A 21,066-nucleotide genomic window follows, 5' to 3' on the forward strand; every position below is an offset into this window, starting at 1 on the left:
CTATTCAGGAAGCACTGGATGTTCAGTGGCGTCAAGTAACGGGTTCTTTCCACGACATGGTACGTGTCACAGATCAAATGAGGTCAGCACTCGCATGGTGGACAAATCCAGCCAACTTGACAGAAGGCACGTCTTTTCTGTCGGTGCCGCCGGACAGGACAATCACGACAGACGCCTCATTAGAGGGATGGGGTGCACATTTGGAGGATCTCTCGGTAAAAGGGAGATGGTCAACACATCAAAGAACTTGGCACATCAACAGGTTGGAGTTGATGGCGATTTATCTCGCTCTAAAGTCATTTCTGCCCTTGATCCAAGGAGAATCAGTGCTAATACAGACAGACAACACAACCTGTATGCACTATGTGAACAAACAGGGCGGAACAAAATCCCCAAATCTGTCCAGGTTAGCTCAAAGAATTTGGGACTGGTCTCTCAGTCATCAAATCATGATTACAGCAGTACACCTACCAGGAGTATCCAATGTCCTAGCGGATTCCCTGAGCAGGTCCTCCTCGTCGACCCACGAGTGGGAATTACACCAACCCACTCTAGAGAGGATATTCCAACTATGGGGTCGTCCGCAACTGGATCTCTTTGCTACGCCGGAGAACCGGAAATGCCGGAATTATGCAAGCTGGCATCCCCACAAAGAGTCGCAGGGGAATGCCCTTTTGATAAACTGGTGCAATCTATTTGCGTACGCCTTTCCTCCAATTCCCCTCATACCTCGGGTCCTTTGGAAGATGAAGAGACAACCTTGCCACCTGATTCTAATAGCCCCACGCTGTCCCCGACAAGCGTGGTTCTCAGAACTGCTCCTGATGTCCCAATGTCAACCAATCCTCCTGCAACATCGGACAGATCTGCTCACAATGAGCGAAGGGAGAATTTGTCATCCAAATCCCTCCTCACTGAGCTTATCGGCCTGGAACCTGAACACCATGAGTTCGCCCATCTAGACATCCCGCAGGATTGTAGGGATATTTTGGCCCAAGCAAGAGCACCCTCTACAATCAAGACGTACAAGTTCAAATGGAAAAGATTCTGCCACTGGTGTGCTTCTAACGGAGTCCACCCGATACACTCCACGGCGCACCAATTACTACCTTTCTTCTTGCACCTAGCTAATTCTGGACTGTCTCATGCAACCCTACGGGTTTTCCTAGCAGCAATTTCCCGTTTCCGGCAGGATGGATCAAATTCCCTTTGTTCCTCAAGAATAATCCGCCAATTTTTTAAAGGTTTGTTTCGGAAATTCCCGCCAATTCGGCGCCCTCCTCCGTTGTGGCATCTTAACGTTGTGTTGGCGCAATTGATGAGACCTCCGTTCGAGCCCATTCACAAGGCCGACTTAAAATATCTAACTTGGAAGGTCGCACTACTTCTGGCATTAACGTCTTCACGTCGTGTCAGTGACATTCATGCTTTTACCATCAAACCTCCGTTCCTGCAGTTCAAACCGCATGCTGTAGTGTTACGCACCAATCCATCATTCCTACCCAAGGTGCCTACTGATTTTCATATTAATGAACCAGTAATATTAAAGACCTTTTTTGCCAATCCTCAGACACCTGCAGAGCAAAGATTGCACTCTTTGGACGTGAAGCGATGCCTAAAGTTCTACATCAGTAGGACAATTTTGTTTCGAAAATCCGATCAACTTTTTATAGCATATGGACGTTGTCATAAAGGACGTCAGGTTACTAAGCCGACGATTGCACGCTGGATTTCGGCAGCTATTGTTTTCTGCCACCAAAAAGCAAACAAACCCCTACAGTCTTCAGTGAGAGCACACTCCACTAGGGCAGTATCATCTACCGCCTTATTTGCTGGAGTACCTTTACAACACATCTGCAGAGCAGCTACGTGGTCGACCAGACACACGTTTACTAAGCACTACTGCTTGGCAACTTTAAGCGAAGAGGACGCTGCAGTAGGACAGGCAGTGCTACGCAATCTTTTTAAATAAGGTGAGCCTCTTCCTCCTGCCTCCATATTGTTTCCATTTATATTGACATAATGATGCATTTATACTGTTACAGTTATTCAGTACTGTCATATGCATAAGAAGATTGATTGTCATTACAATTTCGAAGCTGTGTGATCATGGAAACAATGATGATTGTTACTGCTAGCTATTCTATATTCAAGCATGTGAATCTATGAAAGACACCCCAATACTGGAGAAGAACAATTGTTACTTACCTGTAAACAGGTGGTTCTCCAGTATTGGTGTCTTTCATAGATTCACATGCGACCCTCCCTCCTCCCTTCAGAGGCTCTTTCTCTTCTCCTCATATACTCTAAGAGTCACTTTGGTGCTACGAAAATCTGAGGTGAGGAGCTCTGAGGAGAAGGTTCTAGAGAGGAGCTGGCGCCTGATTGGCCGTAGTTTGGACTAACATAATGACAGAGATAGACTGCGAATGTCTTTTTTCTCTTTCCATGTTTCTCTATGGAAATTTCATATAGGGACATTCTTTAGGTTATTACATGCTTATATCTCTGTTTTTATATAATTACGTATGTATAGGTATATATATATATATATATGTATTATCACTGTATATATTGCTATATTATTTACCGTGGGACTCCCACTCCGACGACGGGGAATATTCAAGCATGTGAATCTATGAAAGACACCAATACTGGAGAACCACCTGTTTACAGGTAAGTAACAATTGTTCATACACGTTGCAGTCAGCATCAGTACAGGAGAAGGCAAAATACATTAATGAGTGGAATATACATAGCTGACAGTGTAAGGATTGTAGTGTGAAGATGTATGCCCTGATCTTGAGTAGGTAGTAAAGAGGTGAACAACTAGTGTAGATACGCATATGCTACAAAAGACAGTACCTGCCATTCTATTCTACTGTTCAGTCCGTGAGTGAGAGAGGTAGACCTCATCAGGATAGAAATAGATAAGAATAAGTAGTAAGAGATTAATAATTCGGTAGGTGCACTTTCAGTTTTAATTTCCAGATTGTCAGGAAGGGATTGGTGGGATCAGGCCAAGTCTTGGGTGAGTTCCCTGTGAAAGTATGTTTGAGGAGTTGGCCTAACAGCTAGGGCGGTCGACCTCGGACCTGGGGAACTGGGTTCGAGTCTCGGTAATGACGCTGAACATCCTGTGATTCTGGGCAAATCACTTAATCTACCCGTGCCTAACAAAAAAATGAATGTGTATCCTCATGTAAAGTAACTGGTGCTATGTATAGCGCTCTGATACCTGATTGGATTCGGGTCAAGTTCGCGCTATATAAAACTCTGCAACAAAAAAAATGAAGTGTTTGAAAGGTTTTGCTGACGTGCTTCTTAAAGTTCTAGCTTTGCTTTACATTTCCTTGTTATTACAATATAAAATGTGGCCTTTATGTGTATGCAAAAACAAAAGTTGATGGACAGTATGCAGAACAATGTCATATATTCACCCCAGTAAAGAGATCTGGGCCTAAATCCATCGTTTTTTGGCTCACCATGCCATTCCAGTTTGAACCCAGCCATATGCAAATCAGTCTTGAGCCTGTGCCTCATGGGAACAGTCCAGCCCGAACTACCAAGCCAGGTCCTCCCTGGACATGGAAACAAGCATCCTAGGACCGGTTTCGGGGTTTCACCCCCCTCTTCAGCCGGGATAGCTTGATTCCAGTGGCATGGAGAGCACAGAACCCATGTCTGGGCATACCCGCCCCACTCGGGGTGACAAATGCAAAAACAACAGTTGATGGACAGAATGCAGAACAATGTCATACATTCACCGCAGTACAGAGATCTGGGCCTAAATCCATGGTTTTTTTGCTCACCATGCCATTCCAGTTTGAACCCAGCCATATGCAAATCAGTCTTGACCCTGTGCCATATGGGAACAGTCCAGCCCGAACTGCCATGCCAGGTCCTCCCTGGACTTGAAACAAGCATCCTAGGACCGGTTATGGGGTTTCACCCCTCTTCAGCCAGGATAGCTTGATTCCAGTGGCATGGAGAGCACGGGACCCACGTCTGGGCATACCCGTCCCACTCGGGGTGACAAATGCAAAAACAAAAGTTGATGGACAGAATGCAGAACAATGTCATACATTCACCCCAGTACAGAGATCTGGTCCTAAATCCATTGTTTTTTTGCTCACCATGCCATTCCAGTTTGAACCCAACTATATGCAAATCAGTTTTGACCCTGTGCCTCATGGGAACAGTCTAGCCCGAACTGCCAACCCAGATCTTTTGACTGGGGGAGAATGTTTGCATTGTCAGCATTCCGTCCATCATTTGTTTGCTGTAACACTTTTCGCCCTAAGTGGGATGGGTATGCCCAGACGTGGGTCCCTTGCTCACTGTGCCACTGGATTCAAGCTAGCCTGGCTGAAGAAGGGTGACATACCCTGAAACTGGTCCCAGGATGCTTGTTTCCGGTCCAGGGAGGACCTGGTCTGGTAGTTTGGTCTAGACTGTTCCCATGAGGCACAGGGTCAAGACTTTATTTGCATATGGCTGGGTCCAAATTGGGGTGGCGTAGTGAGCAAAAGAACAATGGATTTAACCCAGATCTTTTGACTGGGGGAGAATGGTTGCATTGTCAGCATTCCGTCCATCATTTGTTTGCTGTAACACTTTTTGCCCTAAGTGTGATGGGTATGCCCAGACGTGGGTCCCTTGCTCACTGTGCCACTGGATTCAAGCTAGCCTGGCTGAAGAAGGGTGACATACCCTGAAACCGGTCCCAGGATGCTTGTTTCCGGTCCAGGGAGGATCTTGCCTGGTAGTTCGATCTGGACTGTTCCCATGAGGCACAGGGTCAAGACTGATTTGCATATGGCTGGGTCCAAACTGGAGTGGCGTGGTGGGCAAAAGAACGACGGATTTAACCCAGATCTTTTGACTGGGGAGAATGTTTGCATTGTAGGCATTCCATCCATCATTTGTTTGCTGTAACACTTTTTGCCCTAAGTGGGATGGGTATGCCCAGACGTGGGTCCCTTGCTCACTGTGCCACTGGATTCAAGCTAGCCTCGCTGAAGAAGGGTGACATACCCTGAAACCGGTCCCAGGATGCTCGTTTCCGGTCCAGGGAGGACCTAGCCTGGTAGTTCCATCTGGACTGTTCCCATGAGGCACAGGATCAAGACTGATTTGCATATTGCTGGGTCCAAACTGGGGTGGCGTAGTGGGCAAAAGAACGATGGATTTAACCCAGATCTTTTGACTGGGGGAGAATGTTTGCATTGTCGGCATTCCGTCCCTCATTTGTATGCTGTAACACTTTTCGCCCAACACTTTTTGCTCTAAGTGGGATGGGTATGCCCAGACGTGGGTCCCTTGCTCACTGAGCCACTGGATTCAAGCTAGCCTGGCTGAAGAAGGGTGACATACCCTGGGGGAGGATGTTTGCATTTTCAGCATTCCGTCCTTCATTTGTTTGCTGTAACGCGTTTATGTGTATGACCTTGAACGTGATGCTGGTTGTTTTCTATGTGGAGCGAGATTCAAAAGTTAAGCATTGAGGGAAATGAAGATTGTTGTGTCAAGGCCAATGATGAGGGGGTACTCCACACTGAGGAGATATCACTATTTCTGAGGTCTATAAATAATTACACAGAGGCTGTATTGGAGTTGCGTATTAGTCAGCTCCAACGGGTCTCCATAACCACAACCGGCCGCTTCCCCCATTTATTACTTTGAACCACATGGCCACGGGGTCCAACTATGTTAAAACACAACGAAGGGGTGTTCATACAAACCCCTTGCTCACCGACTCATGTATGAGTCCTGCACTCCAGTTATGTCACTGGAGAAGCACTACATTCTTCCCCAAAGTAAACAAATTGAAAACAGCAGGAAATTGTACCAACAAATAAACTGACATCATGAAAGATTCTGCATGACCTGATCTTACTGCAGCCACAAATATGTGCTTAGCGGACAAAATGAAATGAGGAACAAACTGCACATTCGTGACCATACCTATTTACCAGAGTTGCTATTACCTGGATATGACTGCTAGCTATTGCACCAGGTGATCCTTCAGCTTGCAGGATGGTGCTGGGTCAAACCTGGTGCGGGTGGTGTGGCTGCCGTGCTGTTCGGGTGAGCTAGCTTTGCAAATCACATCGCTGCCCTTTACAGTGGAGGTCGGGTCAGGAGCACCATCAGCTGATGCCGGCAGAATGGGAGCCAGGGTTCCAGACTCTGACACTGTGTCATGTTCGTCCATCAGAGGATCATTGTCAGCTGCGACCTTGGAAGACATGGCACTGGGGTGAAACCTCTTGAATACTGCTACGTTCCGAGTGACTTATTTTGTCCCGCAATGAGCAGTAATCTTGGTACCATGCACGTGGACAATGGTCAAAGGGCAGCGTTAGAAAGGTAGTCTGAACTTGCTTCCGGGGAACTGATCCTTGATGAGTACTAAATCTCCAACCTTAAGAGTGGATACTTTTGCATGCTGGTGTTGGCTTTATCTGTTGTTGGCTTACTTTCTCTTCTCATGCGCTTGACGTTCCCACCGATAGTGATGAGTGATTGTATCCATTATAACTCGACACATGGAGAGATACCCAGGAGCCAGCCCTGTAGTGGAATGCGGAGTCTGGCGGTAATCCCAGAGGAAAGAGTAGATGGACAGTTCAGGAGCTTGTTGAGTGGCAAATGCAAGCTGAATTACCTTGTTTAATGTCCTAATGTATCTCTCTACCTCTCTGTTACCTTGAGGCCAGTGGGGGGTGATTCATTTGTGAGATATTCCAAGTGATTTTAGATAGTCCGCCACTTCTTGGCTTTGGAATGGAGAACCGTTGTCGGTCTTTAATTCTTTTATCCGGCCATGTGTTGCCATGATCTTCTCAATCTACTACATCACTTGCACTTAGAGAGAAGAGTATCTCCACCTGAATATTTTGAATAGTTATCAATCATGACCATGGTGTGTCTTCCATCTGGGAGGCTCCCAAAATTAAGACTAGCGCACACCCAAGCCTGTTTCCATCATTGCGGGAGCAAGCGGATTGGCTTCACCTGACGCTTGACACCAGGTGCACAACCTTACCAGTGCTTTGACTTGTACATCCATCAAGTGGAACCACACTTTGGTTCGTAGCCGGATCTTGGTCTTGACCATGCCCTGGTGTCCAACATGGGTGAGATGAACTACCCAATCAGTGAGGCTGGAGGGGATGACTAGGTAATGTCCCCTCAGGAGGCAGGTATCAGGGTCAGCACTCAATTCCTGATGAACATGATACAGACTCTCCATAATGTGTCTGGCTTCGGGGGTAAGCTGAGCATAAAGGTTCTTGAATGCAGTCCTCTGGTTGGTTTTCATGACTTCCACTGCTTTCTGTAGGCACTCATTGTGGCTTTCTGTAGGCACTCATCATGGCTAGTGGTTCGGTGGATAGCTTCCATGGAGAGCAGAAGAGGACGCAACCGGTTGGCCACATACCTCACATACTCCTCTGTTTCATCTGCCTCTTCTTCCTCTACCAGCATGGTGGCACGAGGGTTCCAAGACAGGTAGTCTACCAGGTTATTGTACCCAGGGTGATATTCCAACTTACAATTATATTCTTGAAGTTGGGGCATCCATATTTCAATCTGGGGGGGGTGGCTTTGTGGCTGTTCTATTGAACAACAGTATGAGGGGTTTGTGGTTGGTAGTGACTGTGAATGGATTGCCATTTACATATAGATGATAGTGGCAACACTCCCAGTGGATGCAGATTGACTCTTTCTCAATCTGAGAATATCTCTGCTCCATTGTTGTGAGAGACCAGCTCGCAAATACCACTAGGGTCCATTCTTCTTATGCCTATCAGTGCATCAGCACAGCACCCAGGTCTTTTGGGCCTGCGTATACTGCTATTTTTGTGTCCTTCTGGGTTCAAAATAGATCAGCGTCATATCAGTTGATAGGGCCTCATTCGTTGCTTGAAAGGCCTGTTCTTGTTCGAGGCCTCAGGACCAGGTGACCATGGACTTGGTGAGGTCTCTGAGTGGTTGCATTAGAGCTGCAAGGTCCTTGATAAATCGACTGCAGTAGTTGACCATACCCAGGAAACTGTGCAGTTCTGTCACTGTGGTTGGGTGAGATGCTTCTTTGATGTCCTGTACCTAGTCGGGGCCAGGAGTTACTCCCTCTGACGAGAGCACATATCCAAAGAAGTGAAGTTTTTGTTTCAAGAATTCACACTTGCTGTAATGCAGGGCGAGGCCAGAATCGTGAATCATTTGAAGTACTTTCCTTAGCCTCATGTTGTGTTCTGGGATGGTCTTGGCATGTATTAAGATGTCATCATTGACATCGATGACTTCCAGGAGGTCGGCTAAGAGCTTGTGTATGACATTTTGGAACGCCTCAGCAGTGCTCGCAATTCCAAAGTTCAGCCACTTGTAATGCTGCAGACTTACATGAGTGGAAAAGGTTGTGATGTAGTGGGATTCTTCTGCAAGGACAAGCTGGTGATAGCCAGAATGCAAGTCCAGGTTGGAGAACCAGCTGGCCCCACTGAGTTCACCAATCAGGTCGTCTATTGAGGGAAATAGATGTTGCTCTCACTTAATGGCAACATTTGGCAGGCGCATGTCTACACATATTCATACTAAACCCAGGTTCTTTGGGCTTCCTGGCCAGCATAATTGGAGACACCCAGGGGATGGGCCCTGTCACTTTCTCTATTATGCCGGTGGCCTCAAATTTGTCTGGCTCTTTTTCTACTTGAGGCCTCAGATTAATAGCGATGCACCTGTGCTGGAGAGCTATGGGCTGCACAAATTTGTCTATGTGTAATCTTATCTCCTTACCTTGCAGGCATCCAATGCCTCCAAACACTGTGGAGAATTCATCCAGGATTTGAGTTATGGCCTCTTGGCATACTCCAAACGCAAAAACCATAATGCCAAGGGCTTCCGCTGCCCAGTACCCTAATAGTCTGCCGTGGTCTTCTTTAGTAACATAGACTTGCATGTCTACTGACCGAGATCCATACGCTATTGTCGCCCAGAATTTTCCTCTCATGACAAGTGGCTTGTCTTGGCCGTAGGCGAATACTTTGACCACCGCTTTGTGTAGACGTGGGGGTGGCTGCATGGTGTGAAATGCTTCGGAGGACAATATGTTGATGGATGCCACCCCTTGTCCACCATTACTGTTGTTGGATGAGTTCCAATGAGTATTTGGATTTGGTGCAGCAGACGGGTGTCTTGGGGTGGTGTACCGATGGTAAAGATGGAGTGAATTGTGTGTGCTTTGCTGTCATCATCATCCGTGTTGCACCTTCTCTCTTGTACCTCTGGTACAGAATTCACAGTAGTGCTTTGAAGTAACATAGAATAAGCATTTAGCAACTAAGAAAATACCAATAAATACAATTAAAGTAAAATAAGAGATTCATCAAGCTACATATTGTTGAATATTTTCTCTGTTATTTTAGTTCCATAAAGTCCTTAAATTAATTGATAGAGACATTGCAGGCAACATTGGTCATTTATACTCCTATCAGTAAGCGTAAAACTGATCACAAAACCAACAGTTTTTTTAGGTGTACAAATAATAGTGATTTGGGTGCAAGCCTGGTCAACAATGTGTTGCCGCAGGATCGATTATTAGATACAACCCCCAATGCAAAGTGATGGCTGGTGCAAAGCCTCTGGGTCAAATGCAAGTTACACTGTCTGTAGGGTATCTACTGATTTCCTTTGTTTAATTTTGTTGGGTTCAATAAAAATTCATCTAAAAGCAGTCATTGTGTTTTGATGAGCACTGTGAAACGAGGCACCAGTCTGAAGGATTTCAATAGAGGTGTGATAACCATTCTCACATCTTGCATCAACAAGCACTACGTTGTGGATAAGACCTGTTGTTCTTTCAAAGCAGAGGCAGTTGATGCACCCCCTTTTGTCCATACCTGGACAAAGTTTGGAAATGGACGAAATACATATCAGTTGCAGTGAGATGTACTTAAAGAATGGATTTTTTTTTTATTATGCATTGATATTTATTAAAAGTGATGTATAGAATTAATTAGAAATAATTTAATTATATTTATATCAAGTTAATTTTTACATCAATTTTTAAATTAAAAAAAGTTCTTAAAGTATTTTATAATTCAATAATCAATATGTACTATGTATACATATATAGCTATGTTTCTCTCTTGCTCTTTCATTCTCTATCTCTCTCTCTCCATAAATATATTGTGATCAAGGGCACAGGGTGCTCGAAACGCGTCGCAGAGGGAGACAATAAACAACATTTCCTGCCTTACCTGTTTGGGTCCGTCTCTCTCTGTTCGCCAAAAGGAAGTACAAGGAGATCGCTTGGAAGAAGATATATATATATATATATATATATTCACTGAAAAAACCATAGGTTTCACACATGTTATAGTTAGCTGGACATTTCACTCGTACAAAACCATTGAAATTCCCCCGTTATAGTTAGTTCAGCTAACTATAACTCGCGCACCCGCAATCCACTGCTGATGACGTCACATGTTACATCACTCATGACATGGTCAGTGCCATCACTCATGACATCACTGATGACATCTCAAATGACATTTTTTTTTATTTTTTATTTTTTTTAAATTTTTTTTTAACCCTACAAGGTCCTTGAGGGAGTACAATGGAAATGAGAAAAGCAGAGAGAGGAGAAGTGAAAAAAAGGGAGCATGAAACTAAATGTAGGTACCAAAAAACACTTCATAAACACAACGGCTCTTTTTAGAGCCCCCTAATATCTAAACACTTAAATTTGATTTTTACTTCTATTTTTTTTATTTATTTTTTCTGCCGTGTGCGTACGGTAAGCTTACCGTACGCGCACCCCGTGATTTTTTAAAAAAAAATTAAAATGTATTTTTCATACTTTTGGGACCTTCTTGGACCCCCTGACAAACGCTAGGGGGTCTGCAACTCTCTTCGTTGCCCCCTTTTCACGTTCTCCACCTTTGTTTATCATTGTGAGACACACAAAATGGCGGCCGACACTTCCTGATTTCGACCGATTCGAATGTTTACAGTCATGTAACCACCAATCAGAATTAAGCTCGCGCACGGCAGCGTGCGCGTACGGTAAGCTTACCGTAAGCGCTCGGAGCGCGCTTATAGATATATATATTGATTTAAATGCTATTTTCTCAGGAAATACTGAACAGATTTACTCCATACATGCAAAAGGCACATGCCTGACCTGGGGACTACCTCTCTGCCAAATTTCAAGTAATTCTGTTCAGCCGTTCGGGCTGTAGCTTGGACTAAAGGTCCTATGGAAAAATGCATGGGGAAAACAAGTTTTGGGACCCCCCTTTTTCTCAGCCCCCGCTTGACGAATCCCCCCGAGACTTTCAGGGTAGGAGCGGAGCGGAGCACCCCACCTATTTTGATAATTTCGCGAGGATTCGTCAATCGGCGCCAAAGTTATTCAAAATAGAATGTTGTGGATTTCCTATGGAAACACGGTCCTAACTATAACTATCTACTGGCGACCGCCAGTAGATAATATATATATATATATATATATATATTATGCCAGTAGAATTGTTATTTATTTTATTTATTTTACCTTAAAGTGTATATATTTATATTTTTAACTATTTTGTATAATTTAATTTAACAATATTTCCAATGGGGTTTAAATTTAAATCTCGCCTACATTATTTTCTATGTGAGGGTTCTGCAGTGCCTGTAGTCGGCCATATGTGGTGCTGAACTTGCTACTGTGTTTTTTCAGAAGTAACTTGCACTCACAAGTTTGTCTCCTCCCCCTTTTCTTGGGGGGGGGTGTAAGTCTACACTCAAAAGTGTAATTTACCTTTGTAAATAGCCCTGTAAGTTTATACTTTAAGATGTGTAACTATTATCTGCATTCCGAAACTAATTGCTTGATCTTTTACAATTTCACACCAATATTTCAATTCAAACTATGCTGCTTTTAAAGCTTAGTTAGCCTTGCAGAATAAATGTCACAATAATTTAATTACAGATGTCTCTGTACTTACTAAGCACTTTGGGGCGAGATTAAGTCAAAACTAATACATTTGTGGAGATCAGAGCTTGTAGGTAAGAAGAAGCAGTCACCCCCCCCCCCACACACACAAAAATGGGAACCCCCCTCTTTTTGTCCAAATACCTATTCATGTAAATATATATTCAAAATCAGGCACTGGTAATATTGCTAAAGATGCGTAGTATGTAATTTTTTATTGGTTATAAATGCAACTGCCCCCCGCCGGCCCCAATATGTGACTGACCTCTTTGGCCAAAATAAAGTGTTAAAGGCAATCACATATTCTGCATTTATTAACCCCTTCCAGCAATTAAACATGTGAAAATAATTCTTGAGATATGGAGAGTTAGCTCATCAGTAAATACCCCCTCCTTTAGTCAGAAATAGCAGGAGTCAAGTTTTTGAAATGTGAACACACCTTGGGCCCAATACACAAATATTTTGTTATGAGTAGTAGGTGTGACATAATCTTGTAGTACTTCAGGCTGAGTCCTAAATCTAGAGTAATCCCTGCTCACTCCTGTAATTCAGTAATAAGCCAGAAATACTACATGAGTAAGTTACAGCAAACTCTTTTTAATGTGTACCCTTGTTCTTTTGTGGTAACTAAAAGTAACATAAATGTATAGGTCACGCATATGTTCGCAAATATGTTATGTGTGACAATCTTTTTATTTTTTGTTTAACTTTAAAAAGGTACTTAAAGAAACTAAGTGATTGATTATGGCTAGATATTTAATTTAGATTTGTGTTTGTGAATATGTAGGCAAAGGACTTTTGGAGAGGAAAAAAAGGGCCACATTGTGCAAACTGAGTAGAGTAGAAGACTAATGTATATTCTATATATGAGAAAGTAACCATGCTTCATTTTTATGAATCTAATAGTCATTACATTTCTTTTCTGCTAGCCTTCTGAATGAAATAAGACAATCATCTAAACCGCGTGCTGCTTTTCGACGCGCACAAACAGCTGTTGGAAGTCTAAGATGGCAGTCAGTATCACCGGTTGCCTTCTTGGAGGAGGCGGAAGAAGAAGAAAGGCCAGCTCCACCAGAATGGCTGGAGAGGGAGTTAATAACGAGGCAGCAGAGGAGGTATTCTGTTGGGCTCATGGAAAATGTGGCTGATAACATTCAGCGGCGCACGGATCCTACCAGAAGCCTTAGGAAAGGAAAGGTAGTACAGACAAACTCCTATGGAATGTGCTCTTTTCAGTCTCATGCACTTACTATCCTTTTATCATCCTAAGAAATAGGGTAAAGCATTTCTGTACATTATTATGGTTGCATGATTGTAATTGTATTGCGAGCATTGGCAAAACCAATGGCCTACAGCTCTAAAAGACCAAGGTATTGGTATTCCCAGTGTTTATTTGTGTTACATTAATTAATACCAAGATGGCCACCACAGCGTCACGATGCATGCAAATGCATGTGTCATGAAATATGCATACAGATGCCTGGCCTACTATCTTGGAATGGGTTTTCTAATAACAAAAAGACATTCCAAGATGGGCGTCAATGTATATGCATGCGTCGTGATTCATGCATGCTCTTACAGCTGCTCCAAGATGGGCACCAGTGCAGATTCAGATGTGTGCATATGGCTCAATGGTACCATTCCGAGATAGCCCAGAGCCATTTTAAGTCAATACATTTAAAGTAGTGGGGTGTGCCCAAGATGGCAGTGAGCTAGAAACAACCTAGCAGAGCTCCTTCATTCAGCACAGCCACACACCGCTGCGCCATGCACCATGGAGCACCCAGCCCCCGAGAAGCCACCCAAGTCCAGGGGAACACAGCACAGTCTTCATAGATATACTAGAGCCCCGGCTGGAGCGGACAACTGGAGGCGCAAGGCGAGTCAATTGAGTGATGTGGGCACTGTCCAAGCAGCATACGAGCGAAGCTGTGGGACTTGGGGTCACTGAGGATAAGGAGGCTGAGCGGTGCCCGCATTCTCTGGTGCACCTAGCCCGATCGGCAGCACCACACTTACTGCCAGCACAGGTTACAGCGGTTAATCCTTCATCCAGCAGCTTGCTGGGCAGGCCAGGAAACGAGATCTGATGCCTGGGAGCACAGTCAAGTACACCTGGGTGCTCCGGTCCGGCCTGCACTGCACTGTTTGGGCCTCCACTGCACCACCAGGGATCGGCAGATAATAATATGTTCGAAGGAGAGATCCCAGTGAGTACCTGGGGCACAGTTGTGGGGCCGGCAAGGCGGCCCAGGGGTGGAGAACCCAACCAGTAGACAGACAGAGCTGCGCAGTCACAGCTTTAAGGGGCCTCCACTGGACTGCTGGCCAGAGGACTGCAACTCTCACCCCATTCAGACCCTCCTGGTACTCCCACCCACATGCATCCCACAACAGGGCACTCAGCTCTGGTGAGAGGCCCCACTTCACCCGCGGGATCCAAGTGAGCACCATTGACTGTGACATTGGAACCAAAGCAGGGACCTACAGATACCGTGAACTCACCTGCCCACGATATCTGTGGGTGGTTCGCTCAGCCCAGATCCTACCCAGGCCACCTGAACAGTCACCCTTGTTTCTTGAGTGTTCCCTGTGGAGCTACAGCTTCCTGTTTAAGACTGGGGACCCAGTGGCCTCCTGTCCTATTACCAACCCCTCTCCCACGTTGGGCCACCTACCCTCCACCCCCCTTCCCTCTAATCTCCCTCATATTCTCCCCCACTCATCTTGTCTCCACAGCCTCGGATTGTAGGTGAGAGTATGCGTTAGATAATAGATCAACAAACAGATTTGAACCATAAATTCAAAGTAGAAAAAACTTTGTACAGCCCAAAGAACGGAGTGAGCAGCCCAGAAGCACTGTGCAGCCGGTGGGCCCCCGCAAAAAAATAAACAAAATCAATTGAAGACAGGGAGCAGGATGAGAAGTTGGACCACGAGCATCAGAGAGCAGGGGAGGGGAGTAAATAGAGAGTTTAGTAGGTGCAGAAGACCTAAAAAAACACATTTAATAATATTACGCTAAAGGATGGGAAAACTTGACATCGAGTACCAAAGATGAAAATGTGTTGCTAAAGCGCTTTTGTAAACGTAACCTTAGTAAGTTGCTTTTTTATCCCTTTTTCAAAGACATACACCCACACAATAAATGACCCTTAAGCCTTTTAACTCCGGTCCTTCCAAAAAAAGACAAAAAATATTTGTTTGCTGTGGGTCCATTTCACAAAACTCAGGGAAAAACAGTGCAAATGTGCTCTTTTACGAGTACTCTTACGACGAAATTCATGATTTTCTAGGGATTTACAACCGATTAAGACTAGAGTGTTGTCCAAGAAACCTACGCCAGTGATTGATTTCCAAAGTACATTATTCGCATGCCTATTATGCATGCAGATTTGCACAGGGTGGAAATGTGTGCATAAAGAAATGTGACACAAGTGAATTTCTACATTTAACTGTTTGTGTGTTGTGTATGCATGTCTGGAATCACACTTCCTTCTGCCCCCTGCAGGACTAAATTTGCAAACATTTCCAGGGTGGGAAAATTCCTGCAAGAGTTAAGTTAACATCCACAAAAGTACGCATTCCTGAGTGTTAATATTTCAGGTACGATCACCCAGGAGCACCAACACACTCTCGCCTCTAACACTAAATTTGTGAATGTGAAAATGCCACAATATTTGCAGAAGGCCGGTATTTCAAAATGTTCTTTGTGTTTGAAGTGCAAAGTTCTGCCAGACCTAAAGGTTGGGTTATTTTAAACCGAAATTGAACTTAATTGTGCACAGACCTTTGCAAATGAGGTCCTATTTAATTACAATGCATTGCAAAACAAACAGTTTGCAACAGGAACATCAAACTTGATATTGCACTACAATAATAGGCATTGTACAGTTGAAACACTATTGGTGGGCCCTGTTAATCAGTTCCCTAGAAGCTTTAAAAATTAATTTCACAATTCGAGACAGGCCATACCCACCAACATCAGGTGGGCTCAGTCCTTTTCATGTGCATGAAATAGACACCTGCACTCATTTTTGTGGACAAGACGTATATTTCACCATCAGTCTTCAACCCAGAGTAAGAGAGAGATAAAAAGAAGAGGGAAAAAGAAAGAGGAAGAGAAAGATAGGAAAACGACAGCAAAGGGAAAAAGCGGTGATTAAAAAAAGAATCTCCAAGAGTAAAAAAAAGTGGTGAAAGAAAGAGTCGTGAGGTGGAATTATAAATGATCGCAGAGACTGTTCTTTGGTTACCTGGATGTGATGTGTACTACAAAAACGAGACTGAACATTATTTTTCTGATTTCTTGCCTTGAGAAAGCCCTAGGCATGCCAGCCACTTTTGGCGAAACACATGTCGGCTGTATTTTCTTTCTCGTCAGGTCTTAAATCCTGATGCTCTCAATAAAACTCAATCAAAAAACAGAGGACAGTTTGAGCATTTATTCCTAAAAAACATTTTAAAAACCCAGGTACTGCCTGTCTCTCTCAAACTACTTCTACAATTTTCTGGTGGCATTAGGGGTGTTTCTACCTGACAGGCAATCCTACCTCTGTAACACTGAACAAAGGGTCCTGTTCGGGTCAGGTAACCCCTTTAGCTTTACCCCTGCTCCTTTCTAAACAATACCATGAGTTGGAATTATAACCAGTAGCCTTGGTATTTACCATTATGCGGCATCGGTGCTGAAATACTGACCAAAATATGGGCCTCTGCACTTTTTTAATATAAATTGAGCACTTGGTGAGTCATCAAATGCATAGCTATATATGGGTCAAAGGCTGTCTTAACCCACCGAGCATGAGACAGTTTAGAAGTGATTCTGTTGGGTAGCACTTCAGTAGCAAACTACTTAACATAAGTAAAAGTGTTGTCACTAACAATTTCTAATGCTAAAAACCCGTTTTAAATTGCTCGGTTGGTAATGACGTATAATAATGTACTTTCTCCATTTGATTTAATCAGATTGAACAGCAAGTGACACTTAAACAACTTCAGATAATAAAGGCAGGCTTCAAGGTAAGTGTATGACTGTAAACTTGAGAGATTTGTGCACATTTCTGTGTGATTAAAAAATGTGGAATTATTACATGTGCTTAGATCTTGGTGAACAGTGTGTGACACAGTACAGAATGGCACACATTGGCTTCTCCGAAGTCAATCAGACGTAGTAAGTATATTGTGAGGGTGTAATTTAAATGCAGTTCACACGTGCTTCCTTATGATAACAATAATAACTTGTGTTTTTTTAATACGGTACTTACTGCACAGTGTTTGCATTTTCTAAGAATTGTAAATATTAAGTATTACACAGTAACAGTACTTAGGGGGTGATTAGGATGGCGGGCGGACTCATGTCCGCCCGCCACCCTAGCGGTAACGGGACCGTCCGCCTGCCATGCAGCGGTCCCGCCACCCCAATTATGATGCGACCGCCACCGCGGCGGTCTCATCAGGCATTTTAACATTGCTGCGGGTGCTGCTGGCTCGGGCACCCGCTGCAATGGTAAAAGGCCATGTTGTGCATTGACATGCACAACGTGGCAGGCACCGATGCGGTGCCTGCCACCTTGTGCATGGCAATGTAGGGGGATACCATAGGTACTCCCCAAGTGCAACCCCCAACCTCCCCGGGGGCCCCCAACGGGCCCCCAGAGAAAATCCCCGCCAGCCTTTCCATGGCGGCATCGCCGCCATGGAAAGGCCTAAAAACCCAACATCATAATATGGATGGTGGTGCCTGCTAGCCACCGCCATCATATATGTGCCCCAGCTCTGCCCCTCCGGCAATCGTAACGAGTGCCGACCGGCTGAAAAGCGGTGGCTGAACTTTCCGTCCGCCGCGTTAACCACCGCCATTGTAATCTAGCGGTGGGTAAATCAGGTTACAATGGCGGGCGGATCCGCCTGCCATCGTAATCAGCCCCTTAAATGATTGCCTTTTTAAGGATGAAAAGCTATGTCTGCCTTGTCAAGAATCAAGCTTGTGGCCTACTTCTGACCCGATTGCAGCAGCGTGCTTGCAATGCATTGGGCATTTTCACCTTTAACCCCTTCAGCGCGGCGCGGATTACTGCGCTGTGCTGAAGGGTTCTTGCGCGGGCGGGGCCATGACGCAGCGGTTCCGTCATCCGCACAGCGCGACCGACGCGCATGACAGAACCGCTCCGTCACAAGCATCGAAAGGGTTAAGAAAGAAATGTACTTTTATACATTCGCTTATATCTTTCAGGTATCCAGATAAGGACCTGTCCTTGGCTCCTTGCACAAAGACTCATAAAGTGATGCTGAGCCTGAATGTGGATGACATAAATGTTGCTATTGCTAAGCAGCACTTGTGTGGCGCTTATTTTTTTGCTGTTTTATATAGCGTATAGTTGACCTGACGGTATTGGGTCACTTTACATGAGCACCAGTTGCATTACGCAAGGACACATCCATTTTAGTCACGGGCAGATTTAGTGATTTGCCCAGAATCACAGCATGTAGAGCCAAGGCTGACTCGAATCTGGCTCCACAGCTCTGAAGTAGGCACCTCTGCCTGTTGCCCCACAATCTCTGCCCAATCTGTCATCAGTGTGACATCACAGAACCTTTTGGGAATCCACAGTTTGATAATCCAAATGTTTCCATCGCAGATCGTACTCTGGTGTTTTATTTTTTTTTTAGAGATTTTACTGTCAGCAGAGTGAGTATGCCACTTTTAGTGAAATGCGTGTTTTTGGTAGGTAATTCCGAATGGTTGTACAAAATGATTTTTTTATTTTTTATTAACGGAGTTTTATATAGCGCGAACTTGACCCGAAGGTATCGGGTATCATAGCGCTTACATAGCACCAGTTGTGTAACATGAGGACACATTCATTTTTGTTAGGCCCGGGGAGATTAAGTGATTTGCCCAGAACCACAGGATGTTAAGCTGTCATTGCCAAGACTCGAACAGGGTTCCCCAGATTCCAGGTCGACCGCCCTAGCCGTCAGGCCAACTCAGGGGTGCCTATTGCCTAACACGTTTACATGTGTGGTAAGTAGCTGACAGTAACAAGTGCTGTTGGATGGTCTAATGGCTAGTTAAATGTGTATTCAAGTTGTGGTAGGCATATGTTCAGAATTATGAATGTATGTTTTGGTAAGGTGATGTTTAATAGGTCATGTGCTTTTGTGTCCCAACTAATGCCCACACTAAGCAGAATTATCATCTAGGCCAAATTGTAATAAAAGCACAACAAGCCAAAGGCAGGGAACCCCATTTCATGAAAGTCATTAAGGAGTTCCAAGGTTACAAGTGGGAACTCTCTGGTTTTATTGATGTAATGATTACTATTGTGACACTTATGGCTCGATTCACAGAGGTAAGTGTACATGTGGAGATCTACTTATGCGTAGATCTGCCTCTAGACATAGGTGTAAACCTCCTCTTTTTTGCTATTCACTATTTCCAAGTGTAGATTTGTACCTAGATGTAGACTGAATTTATGAGTGTAAAGATACTGCTAACTAGTAACTTTCCACCTGTTTGTGGGCTCTGTGTCTTCCTATAGGGAAATATAGGGAAATTGAACAAAGTTTAATTAAAAAAAGAATAATTTAATGTAATAAAGTGAAAAACAATTTAAAATAAATAATACCCTTGTAGGACTCCTCTTAGAAAACCATACTACACACCACAGCCTAAAAGTAACTTTGTATTAAATTATAAATTTATTTAAGTGTATTACTTTCTACTTTAATTATTATTGTCTGACCAATTTGCAACTTTAACACTCTACCAAAATGTGTTTTTCAATGGAGCCAAGAAGGCCGACTGAATGGAAGCATCTCCGCATCGCTCCTAATATCGAAGCCGAAACAACCTTCCTTCCCCTCGGCTGACATTTGTGCTTCCGTGTACTGGTGTGGCAGCTTGGTGAGGCCAGCCATGAAGTCTGAGGGAGGTGTCAGTTGCCCCCTCTTAGGTGAGGTCGACAGTGCCGCGCTGTGGTTAGGGGACAGATGTCAGTTGCCTGAGTCTGGGTACCGCACACAGGATTGGAGAGTTCCAGGGGCGTTGTTGCTTCCTCAGCCCCTTTTCGTCTTTCTTCCCTCCTCTACTGGGGGACGCCATCTAGCCTGGTGAGGCGAATCCACAGAGGTGGGCTGCCACACTGAATTGCAGAGGGCATGGATCGGCAAAAAGAGTGGACCTATTGTTACAGGCCTAGGCGGCCAGGGTGTGCTAGAGGCGTGGGCGCAGAAGTAGATGCGTGCCCATCTTTGCTTCCAGAGGGTCCTTGTTCCATCACTGTGGTGTTTGGTGCCTGTAGAGGAAGTCAATTTGCTTGGGTCATGGTGATCGAGCCCTGAAGGAGTGTGATTGTACCTACCTGACGAGAACTGCCTCCATATAAGTGCATATTGAATCACTGCTACTTTACGAGGGGACTGTTAGAAATCATGTTCCTGGTTGACTGGGTTGGAAGCCCTGATCAAGCAGTGATCGCAATCCTAGTCTGGGTAAGTCACAAACACACCCTAAAATAACTTGTGCTCAACCTCTGGTAGCTTGGCACAGAGCAGTAAAGCTTAACTGAAAAGGCAATGTGTAAAGTATTTGTACAACACTTCAAAAGGCAAACAGTGAAAACACCACACGAAAAGACTCTACACCAGGTTTGAAAAATAGAGCGTAATGTTATCAATAAAACAAGACCAAAAGGGCAAAAGCCCAATAAGTAGAACCAGAGTTGTGAATTATTAAAGAATAAACAGTAAAATAGCGCTTAAAAGCAGAAGGCGCCAACCGGGGATATCTGGTAGCGCTGGACTGGGTCAAATCAAAAAGTTCAAGCTGACTGTGAAGGGGCGCAGTTTAGATACAGTCCCAGATAAGTTCCAGTGAAGTTTTACCTTCTCAAGAATTGTGTAAAGAGTCCCATTTGCGGGACAGAAGTTCGCCGGGTGCAAGGAGAGCATCGCTGGCAGTGGTCGGCAGGGTGCAAAGAGCAGGCCCAGCATCGCGGACGGACGGACTGGAGCCTCGCAGTGGTGATCCACACTGGCAGGCGATGCTTGCTGTGAGAAGAGACGAATTTACA

At 44.6% G+C, this 21,066-nt stretch overlaps 1 protein-coding gene across 1 annotated transcript in view; it reads left to right on the forward strand.

Annotated features, from left to right (window-relative positions):
- LOC146802102 (cilia- and flagella-associated protein 337-like) overlaps positions 1-21,066 on the forward strand; it is a 521,178-nt gene that overhangs the window by 70,751 nt on the left and 429,361 nt on the right. The window contains exons 2-3 of the mRNA XM_085621663.1: positions 12,919-13,186; positions 16,958-17,011. Of these exons, the coding sequence (XP_085477789.1) occupies positions 12,919-13,186; positions 16,958-17,011 (322 nt within the window). The remainder of the gene's footprint in view (positions 1-12,918; positions 13,187-16,957; positions 17,012-21,066) is intronic.

The sequence above is a fragment of the Triturus cristatus genome, chromosome 8, assembly GCF_964204655.1.
Source record: "Triturus cristatus chromosome 8, aTriCri1.1, whole genome shotgun sequence".
NCBI classification, from domain to species: domain Eukaryota; kingdom Metazoa; phylum Chordata; class Amphibia; order Caudata; family Salamandridae; genus Triturus; species Triturus cristatus.